Source organism: Rhyacophila brunnea, unplaced genomic scaffold (assembly GCF_057557595.1).
Source record: "Rhyacophila brunnea isolate RB1 unplaced genomic scaffold, BYU_Rbru_1.0 scaffold_3, whole genome shotgun sequence".
NCBI classification, from domain to species: Eukaryota; Metazoa; Arthropoda; class Insecta; order Trichoptera; family Rhyacophilidae; genus Rhyacophila; species Rhyacophila brunnea.
Genome location: NW_028232965.1, coordinates 22,227,961 through 22,246,083, shown reverse-complemented (window position 1 = coordinate 22,246,083; position 18,123 = coordinate 22,227,961). Strand labels below are relative to the sequence as shown.

The 18,123-nt window shown below is 34.0% G+C and overlaps 1 protein-coding gene across 6 annotated transcripts in view; it reads right to left on the bottom strand.

Moving 5' to 3' along the window:
• The window catches only part of RapGAP1 (Rap GTPase activating protein 1), an 848,483-nt gene that overhangs the window by 232,827 nt on the left and 597,533 nt on the right, over nucleotides 1-18,123 (bottom strand). For 2 of the 6 annotated variants that reach the window (XM_085952292.1, XM_085952294.1), the window contains exon 1: nucleotides 6,152-7,535. The exons of the other annotated variants lie outside the window; for them this stretch is intronic. In XM_085952292.1, coding sequence (XP_085808418.1) covers nucleotides 6,152-6,214 — 63 coding nt within the window. In that variant the 5' untranslated portion in view covers nucleotides 6,215-7,535. Of the gene's footprint in view, nucleotides 1-6,151; nucleotides 7,536-18,123 lie in introns of those variants that run through there. 6 annotated transcript variants of the gene reach the window in all.

Sequence of the window (18,123 nt, the reverse complement as noted above, 5' to 3'; positions counted from 1 at the left end):
ACGGGATATAGTTACTATCTGTTAAAAAATTGCTAATACTTTGTACACCTCAACTCCAGAATTGCACTCCAAATGGGACTGATTTGAAAGACGTATTCAAAATGAAAAATACTTCGGTAACACGAATATTGTATTTGATAGAATAATTTATATTTCTTTTATTCAATAATTGACATTGGAAAATTGCTTTGTTCATCTTCTTAAAAAATATTTTATCCTCTTTTACGTTCAAAATAACGCTCATACTCCACATACACTATTGAAATACCTAATATTGTAGAAATTGTTACAATGTAACGCTTTTGTTAAATAACTACTTCTCTTAGAGTAGTATAAGTAGGTACGTATAAAATTGTAGTATGTATATTATATTATGTAAAGGTTATTAATAGTTTATCAATTACTTACTTACAAGTTTACTTTGCTCTAGGCATAATAAAATTATTTAATTTTTAAAGGTAAAATAATTATAAAATTGGTATCTGTATGTTGAGATTGCTACACCTAACTTAATGAACACAATATCACTCTAATCGATATTTTGATCGATTCAATATTATATGGCAAACAACGTAGCATTTACCTCATAACGTACGAAATAATAATATAATAATTTGAAATATTACGCGGGAATCTTGTACCGACTTCAAAAGCGTTTGTGAGTTGTTATTATTCGCGCAGTCAAACACAGCATTGTCGTGAAATGTCGTCTGCGCTCGTAAGCTCAGATTGGGAGGCACAGTGTCCCAAGTGAGGTAAATATTGCACGTTCGGAAATAAAAAAAGATCACAACTGAGCCCACATTATCGGCAGCGTGAAAAAAAAAATCATCGCCAGGCGGTTCGATTTCTCTCCTGCACAATTAATACTACGAAGGACGTACCTACGCATGCATGCAGGCCGCCAGAAATTACGCGCATTTTATGCGTGCAGACGGGCGACAAATTAAAGATATTTTACAATAATTAATTCATACAATATGTAGGTATTTGAATACGTACTTATTATTACATAGTTACGTAATAATTTGGGAGATCAGTGCACCTTTGCTCCTATACAAGAGCCGTCCCTGGAGTAGACTATTTATTTGAATGTTAGTTATTTATATGATTGAATTTACGTGTTTTATTAAGAACCTACATGATTGAAACGAGTGCAGCTCCACCAAACAGTTCCGAGTAGCTGGCGATAAAGCGAAGATCGCCCTCATAGCGCCTGACTTTCTATAGAGATGGCACAGGAACAGGGTGAACACATACAAGATGTAGGGTTTTTTTTTAATTTCGTAAGGCTGCAGACACACGGCATTGCAATGGACGTGCGACGAAGCAGGATCTTATTTGATTCCAATTGCATCCGATTAGAATCACCAGTTGGGTTTGTTTGTTCTAATTAGTAATTTTAATCGAATGCAATTGGAATCAAAAAAGACCATATATTTGCCATGACTTGAAAATGTATCAAAATAAAACAGTATCAGTAGGTCCATAATAAAAAATATATTATTTAGTATTCGATGGACTCTTTGGTAAACTGGTAGGTAATACATAATCATAAAATGATTGGAAGTTTCTTTATTTATGTAATTCTAATAGAGAGTAGGTATTTATTATATTATGAAATTCTTAAGTATATTCTAACACGTTTTATTAGTCGTATAATCGCATATTATCAAATAAGAGACAGTGATTGAATCACTCACTAATAATAAACTTCCGCATAATACCGAAGTCCCGTTCGAAAGTTTCACTTTTTTTTCATCTAATATCTTGTCATTATTTTTGGTAATGACGTTTCAAACAGACGCAAAATTTCTCCAGGCTATTTTTACAAAGAACAAAAAGACAACTTGTTAATTTGAGTAAAAGCAAGCATTCTCTAATCTAAATCGTTACCTGCTCATTTGCTTGGTAATTATGTAGACAAATTCGAAATTTAACATTAGTGTGTTGGTACTAGGTACCTACCTACATAATATTAGAATAGTAATTTATCTTCTTTTTTTAAAATTAGTAAGTACCTATCTAGATTCTAGGTATTCAGCAGGACAGTGTTATAGATCCACAATTAATTCGATTAAAACTATAAAACATGTAAATAATAATGTACATACTTGTAGGTATAGTTCATTTTATAGCGTTTTGCTCTTAGCTAAATGAAATTGGCGACTCGTAATATTGCAAATAAACTAACTTAAGTATCTAACTACCTACTCATGTATGTTCCGTGGAAACAACTGTGGAAAATTGAATTAACACGTCGATCGTAAACTATTTTATTGAACAAATTACTAACATATCATATGGAGCAGGGGTCTAAATGTACCGTAGCTGACCGGAACGCAGCTCCGGTTCGTAAAATCCTTGAGACTATCGCTCTATTTCGTGGAAAAATTATAAATTGTGTTCTAGTTCGTGAAAATATATAAAGAAAATAATTTAATTAATTTACATTACATATTCTTCCATTTCTCAAATTTTCAATAATGCTTCGGTTCGTAAAATTTTCCATTTCGAGTACTGTTTTTCGAAAGAATGCTGGTGTTAACGTTGTAAAAGGTAGTTGAATGCATTGAAAATCCTCAATGCTGTCCAGATAATTAGTGATTCCTAATACTACCGTAAATTTTCTCGAATTCTCCAAAAAGAATCAATACAATAAGTAATTATTATTGGATGCTCTAGTTCAGTGCTGCGCAACCGGTGTGCCGCGAGACGATGCTCGGTGTGCCGCGAAGCATTGGTTCAAAAAAAAAACACAAATAATTTTGTATATTATACAATACTTACTTAAAAGCCAAATTTGCATATATGGCTGGTAATACATTTGAGCACCTGCATGAACTTAATAACATAATGCAAGGTCAAAATGAAAATATATTGACGTGATGTGATAAATTAGAAAGATAAGACAAGGATCTCTACAAATGTACGAAAGGACCTACCATACCACCAATGAAAACAAGCAATTAATTTTGGATCCGTCTCAAAAACATTTAACTTTGCAAAAAAAAAAAACATTCATCATTACTTTCATACAATCAATACGACTGGAGTCGGAACCCTTTTGCAACCAATGAAGAAAATTCTTTAGAAGCGCTTATGCTATTTTCTGGATTTCGGTTAATAAAGAATATCCTCGTATTTCTGACAAGGCTACCAAACAAAGGCTAAAAACTTTTACGTTCATTGAAACAAGCTCAGGTATCATATTAATTAGTTATTTTATTGATAATACAATACATAGGCATATGTACATTTGGTTCTTCTTCGTGTGTTATGTGTATTTAATTATTTATCAAATAAGTATGTAATGTAATTTTGGTGCAAGTACTAGAGTCTAGTTTATTGTTGGCTAGCAGAATAATTACTTTAATCCGATTTGGTAAAGGATTATAATCAATACGTTCATTTTTTGTGAGTATTTATTTCTTTATTGGTAATAATAATTCTAGGTAGTATTTCGAAGAATTTGCCTCCCACCAAATTTATCTTTAATTTAATAATTCTACAATAAATTCGAAGAAGCACATTGTACCTATCCACATAAGAAGGTACTTACAGCTAAGTGCTATATCGTATAATTATTAACAATACGGGTGCAGTGGAGATATTATGTTCAAATTTTATCCTCGGCAATGTACAAAATAATTCGGATACATTTTCCAAAATTTACGACCTTTTAGTCGAGTGTAAAAAATAAGATTTTCATTACACTGTAGGTACTCAGAAAACTATGTAATACCCACTACAGTACCGACTACTGATACTCATATTCAGTAAACTCACAAATGTTATTCCATGTAATTAACACCTACAGATGATTTTAGAGCCAACATTTACGTCCTTTAAGTCCTAAAAACAGTAAGTAGGTAGGTATATAATTTACTTTATATAAAACTCGCCAAAAAATCCTAGGTACCGCACCTATCTGGCATTACCTGCAGGCCATAAAGCTTGCAAGCGGATTAAACGGGTAAAAAGAAAACCTTTTTAAAAACAAGTCTAATCTACCTGTAAGGGCATTAAAGGGATTTTAAAAAAATAACAGCATTAACTTCCTAATGCTATTTTATCGCAAATCCCGTGAGTACCTAATCCACCGAACCAAATCTCGAAGGTAAGACAAAGAAAGGAAATAACCAATGTATGGGAAGGTAAGAATGACACCTGGCCGGGCACGTAGATAGGTACACAAAAAATACGATTTTACGTTAGTTAGTTATAACGATAATAATTTTATTTCATGGGCCAATAGTAGGTCAGAGTATAATATTTGCCTTGCAAAATAACATTATTCTCTTGTAATGATTATTCTGTTCTCATAGACTCGTTTCATTTCATGTTGGGTAGTCAGCTTCAGGCACTCAGTGAATAATTAAAAAGGTGTCTATATGTATGCGATAACCGAAAGTCTGCCAAGAGAGTTTACTTCACCCGACTTTCGCGATGATTCATTGCCTACTTCATTCGCCCACTCGCCTCCCAGGTGAGCTTTCCGAATCAACGACGGCAAAGTGCACAAGGATTTCGTATTGACTTCGCAAACACAACATTACCTACTGAATGTCTTCTCGAGTCTGTTGATAGATAAACGGCGAACTGCATGTAATTATTTGAATTGTGTACATTCACTTTGCCAGTTGACTTTGTAATATGCAAACGAAACCTGATTCTTTTCAACGTCCTTTCTCTTCAAACTCGATCTGAAGTTTAATGGTTTGTATGCATTATCTGTTAACTTATAGAACCGGTTTCTTTTCGCAGATTTGGCGGATTATTATTATGACGAGCATTGTGATTTCCTTTTACTTTGAAAGTATGAGCATATTTTACATGAGTATTGCATTAAGGAGAGTTAAATGAATGTAGGTACCTAGATAATATATCAAAATAAGATTAAATCTTTAGCGTTTATTAAATAATATATAACAGCTTCACTATTAGTTTAAATAAAACGCAAATTTTATCGTACTGATAAAAAAAATTGCGTTTTATTTAAACTAAAAATACAATGCATTTCCACCATGAATTGACAGTTACCACAATAAAAGAAAATAGTGCCTATAACAACAGAAAGTTGAGGTTTTCGAGGTGTCTTTGACTGACTAGGTGACAAAATATTATGTTGACGTTGTCAAACGAATGGGAATGGAGCGGAAAGTTCTGCCTAGTAGGTATCAACACCAGGAAACTACTGTACCTCGACTACATTATGGGGGAACAGAAGTAGTCCACTTTTCCCCAACTTGCCATACAACGAAAGATCAATGGTAAAGGTGGCAGACGACGACACCGCATTACGTGGCTTAAGAACCTCAGTGATTGGTACGAGTGCATCTCCACCGAACGGGCAGCATATTATTGTGCAAAGATCGCCCCGATGTTGGCCGACCACCGTTAGGGAATGGCACGATAAGAATAGTTTAATTCAAATTAAATCACATGCAATACTAATTCAATGCAAAATATACTTAGATCCCTTTGTTGCATCAGTTTGTGACCTTGAATGAAATTATTTTCTGACATGATATAAAACTTGTGTTTTTGTAAATGACATAATTATCTTAACTTAGGTAGCCGATTTTATAAATATGTACTACAATCAATATAATATTCAAATTCAAAATAAATAAGAGGAGCTGTATCTAGTTTCATTAAAAAAAATGTGTTTAACAACAGATTCACCCATTCATGTCATATTGGACTAGGCATGCGATACACCGTATGGAAGGAATGCTAAGGTTCCGTGGAGTCAAGATTTTTTGGCGCTGATACGGTATGCCTGCACATTTTTAAATAGGTAGATGATAAGAAGTTATAAAAAATATTATGTAAGTAATTAAATACATACATACAATTTCAAACTAAAAAACAGTTTAAAAACCACTGAATTAAGGTATTGCAGGGGTTACTAAAACCAATAACCTTCGATAGGTAATTTATTAGTTGAACGGGTCACCCCGGATCCAACCGTTGTATTGGTAGAGGTAGACCCTCCTCATTCTGCAGCAGTCCTACAATAACGACTTACACGCTGCATGACTGTAATGTCAAGTATAAAGCAGGGTGTGTCGTGTGCTGACCAGAATCAAGTGAGTATGTAATAAACTAAGTACCTACATACATGCTAATTAATTAGGTTTATTACCTCTTTAGAATTGTCAAAGCTAGCTCTGACTCCTGGCAGGTCTCTCCATCGGAGCACCCCCATCACGGCCTGTCGCACCCAACTGCGCTGACCAGGTCCCCCCACCACGACACCCCCTCCTGGCAAATCCAGCCCTAGCACTCCTTTCACGACCACTGTCCTGCAGCTGACATCGCTGGAGACCACCAACTTCCTGCCGAAGAAACTGCCCGCGCGATCGACGCTCTTCTGCTTTATTAGCGGAATTTTGAATGGGTTCTGCGACAGCCTACCGCGAAAAACAGCTGCTACCAGCTCCACTGATATCGAACATAACAAAAACCACAACGTTCAACAATTCGAGCACTTTTTAAAAATAATTAATATTTTGAAACTATTAATCCCAAACCCTACTTTTCAGGTGAACGACAACACACGCACATTGAATTTTTTGACACGTACCTAATGAATGATGTTTGAAAATCACTTATTAATTATCACAAGACTTTTTTTGATTTGAATTTAGAACATGATACTACAGTTAAAACCGCTATTTATTCCATGTTTCAAATAGTATCTGCGATTAAAAAAAATTAAACACTTTTAATGTCTTTGAGACACTGTTCAATAACTTGACAAACGACAGTTTATTTGAACGCGCGAGTTTACACTAAATGGCAAGCACGAAACCCACACGAATTTGAAAATCACCAAGTCAAGTGGCACAAATACAAGATTTGCATTCAAACAACCGGCAACCCGAGTCATGCAATTGTGCATTAACCTTTAGGTAAAGATATTATTATTCTATGTGCACTATTCCAGCGTACACTTGCACGGTGGTAGTTGTCAAAACAGTGTTTATCAATGTTTTCCGCCGGTCATTTCTACCGCGCAATTTAAACCGGGGTCTTTGACTCGCAAGCCCGAAATACGACCAAACCACACAAATCGGCCGGTCAGGTCGGGGGACGATTAATATTCGCTCGTCCCTAATTGCGATTAAATTCCACCGAACGTCACTCAACGACGTCGCCGCGAACACATTTACTTGTTCCGCATCGCAGGATTTTATGAACACCCGGCGAAACACCGCGATTACATGTTATTTTTTACATGACACGCCGCCAAAAACTTGTTAATGTTCGTAATTTGTCACAACAAACCACACGATATTATTATTATTTTTTAAATAATAACCACAAAAACTAACAATGTTTATTGACAATATTCTATTTCTCAATATTACACACTTATTGAATTAACAGTCCGGAATTTAATACGAGAAAACAATGTATTCCGTAATATTTAGCGAAACTCACATTTGAAAAAAGACCTCGATGTTTTTTTAATTCGCGTTGCAATTGACGCACGTCCTAACTACACGGGCCATCTATCTGAAATGAAAACGTTCGCGACGCAGAGTTGAAAATTGCTTGAACAACCGGTTTACCCAAAACATAACAAGCGATATATTTTTCTCCTTTACACACTCGCAAATATGCCAATGAAAGACGGAGACAATATTGTTTGGAACTGCTGTTCGAATAGCTGTACTGGATTGGTATAATGTACGCGCGAAAATTCTATACGCATTCGCCGACATAAAAAGTGGATTAAAAATTAAACCGAAGGTATAAAGTTTATTCGGAAAGTTATAAAATAAACGTCCATTCATTTGGATTTGATAATAATATTATTTTATTACGAATGTAAATAGGCCGAATACAATGATATGTTACCAAATCTTGCATTTAAATAATTTATAAACATTTATCTATTATAAAGTCAACTGTATGCATATTGCATAGTGGTTATAATCAATTAATATGTTTTTTTTCAACATTTATTTTTAAATTGTGAAAATTATGTAAGATTCGAAAAATAATGTCAGGAAAAAATCTTCACAGCAGATTTTATTATATAAATAACTACTATGAAAGTGACGCTGCTAAAAAGATTAGGATGAATAACTAAAGCTAATGATTATAGTAGCTTCACGCCATTCCAGAGTGCAAATTAAATTATTGTAGCAAGCTTTAAAATAGAACTGTAAAATTATTTTCAAGTACCGCAGGTTTCATTGTATAAATGAAATGAGTTATTTAAACAGTTACTTAATAAATTATTAAGACGAACAATCATGACGTAAAATCGCAACTGATACTACATAATATAATTATCTAGGTAAGTAACCAGAATAAAATAAAAACTTGCCATATTTTAACTAGGTATTTGAAACAATGCAGCAAGGCAGAGATTTTAGTTAGATAATATAATATGTATATATTTTATAACATTTCAACCATATTAAAATTGTACTGCAATCGCATTCAAATGAAACAGACCCAAAAATTATATTTTACATTTTTCGACCATGATCAAAAATGAATAATGTTCCTAAAACGGTTCATTCCCTTTGTTTTCATATAAATTAGGGCCAACCACAATGGCGTTATTACACAAAATCTGTATCTGGAAATACATCATTATCGTGATACAAGGTTTGCAGGTTTTGTTTGTGAATATTATTTTATTGGTTCTCACAATTCCGTTGTTAAAATAATATTTCAAATCATAAATATTTATTTGCATACTGGAAATCATGAAACGCGGTCAATAAGACAAGCATAATCTGAAAAATATTCGATAAGGCGCTGTAGCAGTTTTAACTTTTAACTAATTAAATTGCAAAGTCAACATTATCGTTCGTTTTTAACATGAAATTAATTAGCTATTATGGATTTTTTCGCATAGGTAGGTACATACTGCCTTTCAAAGTGGGGGTGAGCCATCATCAGATAAATTCACATACATAATACTCATCTATAATGTAGATTGTAGATTTAGGATATGCGTAGGAAAACACAATAGGTATCATGCATAAACAAATAAATATAGTGTTTATATACAAACATACTAATGAAAGGTTTTCCAGGGAATGTTAGCCAATTCCAAGAATTGACTATATTCAAATCATTATATTCAACCTCATCGCCCCCACAAGGGGGGGCTAACAGGGCTCTAGCCTCAGGGCCCTGGCTTAGGGAGGGCCCGGCGTGGTAGGTCGACCAGTTAAGTGAGATAAACACACAACACAAATTTACTCTTATATTTAAGTCGCCTGCTGCGTCATTTGATAAAAAGAATTGTATTTTATAATTTATGTTTAGTGTGTTTCACGAAAAAATGACTGTTTATCCAATATGGCGAAGGGCCGCATGTTACTTGGCTATCAAAAAATGGGTGGCGATCAATATTGCTTCATAATAATATGATGCCGAGTGCCGACAATTCAAGTGGATTTATTTAAAAATACCAAAAATTGCTAAAAAAAAAAATACACAGAATTCCCATTATTTTACACGGAACCCTGGAGTTCTGCTAAAATACCATTTGGGGAACACTGCTGTGGAACATTAGACTGCCCTTAATTTTAGCGGTATGTTGGGGGTGGGGGGAAACATCGTGGCCCGGGGGCCCATTTCAGGATGTGGGGGCCTTGGTTTACTTATTAGCATTGCATGTCAAAAGCTACTTTGTTTAGATTATACTATGTTCCAGAGTTAACATAAGGATTCCCATATAATAAAAAGTACATTAATATCAAAGTTATATAGAAAATAGAATACTTATATTGTAAGAGATAAGTGTAAGGCATAAAGCCCATTGACGCAGCGAGTGCGGCGCTGCAGTGCGGTGGCGCGTAAATCATCGAAAATACAACGTAATCAAATACGCCAGCGCACACTGGACTTGACGATGCCTTGTGCCCCGCCTGCCGCATGAGTCACCGTTTTTCGCTTCTCGGCGATACGATTTAATGAAATTGAAAATGATTTAAAGTCCATTCATTGAACACGGCTACCAAAATCACGCTGCTCGAAGCGTCGTCGTTCGACGGGCGAGAAGTCATTATTTAATAACAGAGAAGTCATTGTTTAATTTTATTCCGTGTCCTATATTTCGCTGGTTGAATAATGTCGTCGTAAATATTAATTACAAGCCCCGAAATAATATAATATTTTTATTGCTTTGTTATGAGAGACGCTGTAATAATAATTATTTTGTGCTGTTTGGGCCGCTTATTACATAGGTGAAGGGTAATGCGCGGCAAGAGACGTGTGATTATGGTTATGAATAAACGCTTCATACGCCGACTTCGCCCGCTCGACGCGTTCTATGGGCACTATCGCTAAGGCATACAGCATAAAAATGAATAATTACAAAAATAACGTCATGTTTATTTTGGTCATTTTGAAGATTATTAGTTGGTACCTACGCATGTAATATATTATAAAAAAACGTAAGTAAGAAAGAAACAATAGGCTCAATCGTAAGCCAAATATATCACTGCTACCCACTAGTGCTAGACACTCTTGTGTCCCCCATAACTATGTTTATTATTTATTATTATAATTTAATTTTAGTATATATAAGGTGTTTTCAAAATGTAGGTGTATACAATTATTGTGGCCGTCGCGATTAAAAGGTTGGACTATCACGCCGTGGGTCTCAAGTTCGAATCCTGGGTCTGGCAAGTACACGTATTGTTTTTCAATATGTGTGTGAGTCAGGGTATGGACCTAATAGGTTGAGCAAGTGGCTGACATCCATTTCTCGTAAAAAAAAAAAAGTGTCAATACAAACCTCTACTCTGTGGAGGCCCATATGATCCTATTCGGATCGGACATGGTGGAAAAAAAAAATTATTTCATAAATCGAACTTAATTTAGGATGCCAAAGAACAACAAGTAAATGAGTTTTTAGTTTTACTTAGTAGTTTTTTAGGCGGTTTATTTATGTTTTAATTGTATAAAAATAATATTATAGAAAATTATAGAGCCATCTAGATTCTAGGTGGGGCCTATGGTTTAGTAGGTTATTGGAAAAAAAATTGAGCCTTTTAATGCCAAGATTGTAGACGTAGAGCTTAGTGTTGTGATCATTTTGTAAATAATGTTAAAAAAATAAATGTCTTTATTTAGTCGTACCAAAGTTGGAGCAATCAATTAACGCGGAACCGAACAGGTATACCTGATCCACTTTTATTGTATTTTGTATTATTTGACACACTTATTCGAGATATTTTAAACAGCGAAGCATGCTTGAAGCAACGCTATTTACTTTATTACTCATTTATTTTTCTGTCACACACAAGAAAATGTTTTGTGGAGCTAGATGTAATGTGCGATTTGATCACCAAGCATATACAGTATATTATATCCATCAGTGTAAATAATTGTCCGCTGAGTGAAGGCACCACTTACTAACATTTGACGTAAGTCCCATTCAATACTTTTTATCCTGTGATTTGCTTAGTTCTAAATTCGAACATCGGACGATTTATGATGGTTTATCTATAGTTCAGGTAGATAATCAAAGTATCGTAGTAATATTATGGCAGACGTAAAATCGATGTAGATTATTGATTCACAACCCGGGTTTTGCTGAACCATAGGGCTCCGCGAGTAATGCCACTGGTTCCACGATAATTTACATAAAGTGAGAGACGGTTCGGCCATGAACTTGAATGATCTGTAGAGCCATCTTATCGAATTAACTAACTGTTCGATGCACTTACAGCAGGCGCGCACACAGAAAAATCGTTTGAGGGAGTGTCCATTTTGAAACATATTCACAATATTTTTTAATGGTTTTATTGCTGTGGGAGAGGGTGGGGTTATGAAAATCTAGCATGTGTCACGTAGTGTGCCGCCTACTACTTCTCTTCGCTTCAACAGTGGGATAATGCAAGTTCCCATGTACATTCACCATACCCAGATACTGCACGCTTTGAAGTCTGGTTGAAATATCATCCAAAAGTGGTTATTGAATGTGCGTGGGATTAGCGGTCATAAAATTATTAGAATCGTTAGTATCAGTTTGTTTAATTTGTCCTCGCTGTCTTGTCTTTATATGCTGTATCGGAATATAAAGCAAATATTGAATGGCCCAGTTCAATATTTGAATGAAATTATATTGTATAACTATAAATCCTTCAAAGTAGCCGTACTTGTATGGCATTTGTTTCAACTACTTTACTATTGGCTGGCATTGCTTTACTCATGGAGATGCTTCACAGAGCAAACGTGATCTGCAATCGCGTGTTTTCATGCTCTATTGTTATTTGCTCGATATCCGAGAAAAACAGCTCCATTTACTCTGATATTGCGACATTTTACTACGAAATTATGAACGCTATGGTTACATTGTCGCAATCTCTTTACTTCGGTCGGAGATGAATGATTTACGTGAAATAATCTGAGAATTCGACTTCATCAGTTTATGAATCCGTTATCGACACTATTTCAAATACTATATTACTTTTAATATCCTACGACGACAGAATAACACAAATAACCTAGAACAGTCGTACATATAGTAAATACCCAAATCATGAAAATTCCTAGATATGTTGCAGAATATAGAAATGGAAAGGTCAGAGTTTCACAAATACTACATATATGCTGACTCTAGCTAGACCCAAATGCACAATGTAATAACGCAGGACTGAAAATAATGATATTGTGGCTCGATTGGTGTAAGTATGTAATATAAAATGTATGTATTTTGCCAGGCACAGGATTTGCTCGCGCAACCCATATTATCATTGCAATATACCACCATTCTGGCACTATGTACTTAATCTCTTTTGAATGTCAGCATAACTTAGAATATTTTGACGTACCTACCTGAGGTTTAATTTTAGGCATAGTTGACTGGTCTTCGGTAAACAGAAAGACGTGTGGCTAGTTCCGCAACCACGTGTAATTCGTGCATGAACGCTGATGTCTGATTTTCTTTCTTCTGCCTCGTGGTTGTTGGCAACCATGGTTGTCAGAGACCAAACAGACAGTGTGTAAGGCCTCTTAGTCATACATTATCATTTTATTGTCATATATTAATAATAATGCCCTATTATAATGTAGCCACCAACCATCTCTCATGAACATGACCCCCACATTCAGAAACGGGCCGCGGCGGCCCCCCTACATATCATTAAGGTAAAAGGCAGTGTGACGTTCTACAGTAGCATTTTCCAAGTGGTGTTCGAGATAAAATTAAAGGTAGATTATTTTTTTTTTTTTTTTGTATTTTTAGAATACAATTACGTGAATTTTTCGGGTATCGCCACGGCGGGCCCCTCCTAAGCCCGGCTCCCCAGGCTAGAGCCCTGTTAGCCCCACCCTTGTGGGGGGCATGCTCATGAATTATATTACAATACAAATTGCAATAAATCACAATTTTATTGATTGAGAAGCTTTTATATTTAGGTATGGCCTATTACATTTATAACAATATAAAGCCTTTTTAAACTAGTACCTGAGGCTGTATCTTATAACGATACTGCAACTATAACATCGAAATGGCTACGTCTACAATAAATTAGTATGTTGAAACAAAAGAAGCAACATATGGGTGAAACTAATCGGCCATTTGGTAATAGAAAAAGATTTGGACTTGCAGTCCAGATGCCAGGCATAAAGAATATTTTATTTCACAAGTTATTTATTGTGACAGGCATGAAAGATAAAAACTTGCCGCAAATTATTATACATAACTACATAATAGTTAGGTACTATTGGTAGGTACCGATATTGTAATGTTCATGTGCAGTTGTTGTAGGATGATTTACGAAAGACAAGTCCTATATTTTGATAATAAAAATTTAACCATTGCGCACATCTAATACTGTACAATCATTATTATTATGTATCAATTTCATAAAATGATACAATTTATACCATCAAACAAAGGTCTGAATACAATACAAGGGGGGTTAAAAACATTAATGTGAAAACTTGAAAAACAATTCAAGACTTGGGCTAGACTGATGATACGTTAAATATAAAAAAACGTACAAAGACAATGATTTTGTAAAGCGACAATCAGCCCTATGTTCAACTTCCTACTTTTTAACGTCTATTCAGCAATACATCTATGTTTCTATGACTTGATGTTACTATATTATTATGTATAAGTATAGGTAACTACCATGTACGAGTATATATAAATTTTATATATTACGAAATCGATTAGCTTTGTCTCGGTTGGTTCTTCAAAACCACCCCATTGTCAACAATTAATAAATAGTAGTTTCTAGTTTTTACACACAATATTTAAACCAAATCCTAAATGGGGTAGATAGTTTAAATGTAACTAATAATAACATTTCTGTAGTATAAAAGATCAGTTGTACAGTCATTAATGAAGATATCCAATTGACTAAGATTAGTAGAACAGTTTAATCATCATTTCCGGTTGAAGTATATCGACATTTTTACGAGGATTGATTGTTGTTCATTTGCTTCACCAAATAACATACATTGTGATTGAAAAAAAAACTTAAAACAACATAATATGAATTTGAATTAGACGCGGGAGTAAATATCGTCATTACATAGGTATCTACTACCACTTAGCAGCAAGTACTTACTATTTGGAAGTGGCTTTTTTATATTACTGAAGTTTGAATGTTTGATACGTGTTTCTATGCAATAATAAATACTTTTATCGATCAGCTGCCATGAGTCAACGAAAGTCGAGCCTCAACATGTGCCCGAGAAAGCTGATAGTGGCGATAACTTTCTATTGTGCCGAAAACAGGCGTTGTCGATAGCTTTTCGGGACTGGTTGGACATAAGTAACGCCAAAAAAGTATAATGCCACAACAATAATAATTAATAACACCAAATAAATTTACTGATTAGTATATTGAAGTTTTATTCATTTCCAAATAAAAGTATGAATATACTAACAGCAAACAGTTCAAAGTATCACGCAGGGATACGTATATACGTGTAAGTATATTAAGTATAGGTATTTTTTTATTCTTAAAAAATACAATGATTTTTCCAAAGTATCGCAATTATTTATTTGTTATTCATTGTGGCATTTAAAGGTCATTAGTCTGTCAAAAAAATCAGTCTTAATTGAGTTAGTATTACATAATAGTTCTTACCCGGATTTAAAAAAGCAATCAATAATACTGTGGTCGCACCTATATATAATATAATAATTATCATCTATTGCATAGATTAAATACCTATAACAATCTATTGTAAATTATTATTGTATACTATGTGTGCTTATTAACTATGTATATGGAAAAGATACAAGTTAAAGGCAACATATAAATTGCCTATTAAATGTACCTATGGTTTTTTTTATATGTCTACTAAAAGTGGCAGAGGAAGACGTCGCAATTTTATGGTTGGTACGAGTTCAGCTCCATCGAACTGTTCTTGGTAGCAGATAGCAAAGCGTAGATTGCTCTGATGGTAAGTAGCCGATCTTATTAAGGGACGGCACAGGAAGAATAAGGCTATAATTGAAGCCTCCCCCTCAATAATGATATATGTTGGCAGTTTTGAACTAAATATGCAACAATGATCTAAATTCTACATCACATTGTTTCTGTTTTGGCCATAGACTATTTTTTTGATCTAGCAACATTAAGTCACTTGTTTTCGATCCGTTATGTTGGCCTCTCTACAATAGTCATCTACCTATGCATTTGTCCAAATGGAGGATGACACGAGAATTTTTGTTAACGCTGCAGATGCAAAAAAGACTTCACAGAAAAAATCACATGGAAAATCGGAGGAATACAAAAAAGTGATTAAGGAATTCATGATAGGGCTTTTCATTTAATTATAAATAATTTATTCTCAACAAAATAGTTTTCTTTGATTATCTCAAACTAATCAAATGTAACATAGATCATTATTGAAAGGGAGGCTTCAATTAGACATTCAAATTACTTGCAGTCACATAATAGTTAAGTAAAATAAATGCAGTTCTTTTTTTTATTTAATTTTTATTTTTTTTCAAAACACGACAAATTAATATAATAATAACTTTAAACAAAGGTCCAATTTCCGTGTCATATTCCGCTTATATAAATTTAGTTAGATCCATCTTAAATACATACATACGTAGGTACCTATAATATAACAAGTCTAGTATTACATCATGAGAGGATAGTATCCACTGGATACTTACCTTGAGAACAATAATTTATCATTTTTTATCTTTTGAGTACCTACCTACTGAAAGCATAGGAAGATTTAGGTGCCAGATTCCTTGTCATAAAAAGCATGTCGGATCGGTCCGTTTTCTTCAATTTCTTTTGTTTTTAAATTGAATGGTCCCCAAAGGTCGCACAGGCGCGGCAAATTTCAACCCCCTGTCATTTTGTCGAAGGTAATAAATTATCTCACACAATCTTTTCTGGGCCGTCTCTCCTATGGTGAGGTCCCATAAACATTAATATCATACGCATGCAAAACATACATGGACAATCGTCTTCATCTTTGGTGGTCTAGTTTTAAGATTTTTTTCACCATGACCACTTTAGACGAAACGCAGTATGATGCTCATATGAACGAAAGATCCTAAATATTTCTCGGGGATCCAAAGTCATCGCGCGAAATAAAATGTTTGATATACTTGACCAAAATTTCCAAGATAGATTTCAGAAGTCTTGATTTCTATATAAACTGCTAAAATATTTGATCATTCGAGATGGAAATAAAAGAATTTGTTATTGAATAGATAGTTAGACTATTTATGTTCTAGTCAAACTAGAAATATGAAATTCGATTAGATATAAATAAATACGATACCAAGATAAACACATTTTTGTCTTGAGATAGGCGTATCTACGTTAACATTTAAAAGCTCTCCCGCCAAAAAAACTTATCATACTAGATTGCAATGATATAAATAAAAAAATATTAGTAATATAAAAGCTTTTAACGAAAGGTCATTTCATAATATGAAACTGCAAAATTACTATTTACTTTTTGTTTTAACGTTGAACGCTTTGTATGTATTTTTTGAGTAAATGTCGATAGTAGCACTATAATATACTTCGCCATAAGAGGACATTATTGTCGCCCAAAATATAATATTATAGAGTGACAACCAACCAACTAAATAACATGGATATGAACTAGATTGTTATAAAATCGTTACCCCTATGTGGTTAATGAAAACTAATATCCGGTGTTAGGCTCTATGTAGTTAGTAGAATGCAGTATCTACTATCTACATAGGTACACGTGCGTTGATAAACTATTCTAATTAATTAGCCGGTACGGTTTATTGACAAATGACAACGCACGCCTTTTTGTTTGAATATGGAAATGCGATAGGGCAAACCATTACGAACTGATAACCAAAACTGGCTGATACAGTGGTACATATTCATTTCCACAAATCAATACGACAAACACATTAATGCGATGTGAGTTTCTGTGAACAATTTTCAATCAGTAGATATTTTTTCACTGAACGATTATAATTCACAGTGCTCAAGCACTCTTGGAATTGGAAATCACCTATATTAATAGCATAACGTCTAACTTCTACTTCACAATAAATTATCAGTAGGTATGGTTGCATAAAATATAATAAGGTGGGTACATAACTATTATCCTTACCAGAAAAGTAGTGTTTTGTATATTAGGTATTTGTCAAACGACTGACATGCACAATAGCGCCACGCAATTTCTGCGGTTGCCACGCGAAGTATTCAAGTGGAAAACTGACCTACACTAACCTATTTTCCGGAGCTGATACGATCGGCAGGTATTACTGCATTAATTCATTACAATAATGTTGCGTTATCGATTTTGATAGAGTACCTAAGTCACATATTATTATTCATATCATATTTCACTATTACAGAGGTAATTCAACCCACGATTGTCGATTTTTTAAAAAATAGTATTTAAAATACTATAATAGTTATATTTAATCTATGTATAATAGTAATAATTGTGTCAAATATAAATATATGTATGATGATTGATGTCTATTCCCCTAAAAATATGATTTAAGTATGTCAAAAAGTCAATCGCTCACAACTACAATGTTATTAAACATAATAGGCACTAACCTATTCAAATTTTATAAGTATATTTAATTCTAATTTTACCACTACGTCATATCACAATATTATAATTATACGTAGGTACCTAAGT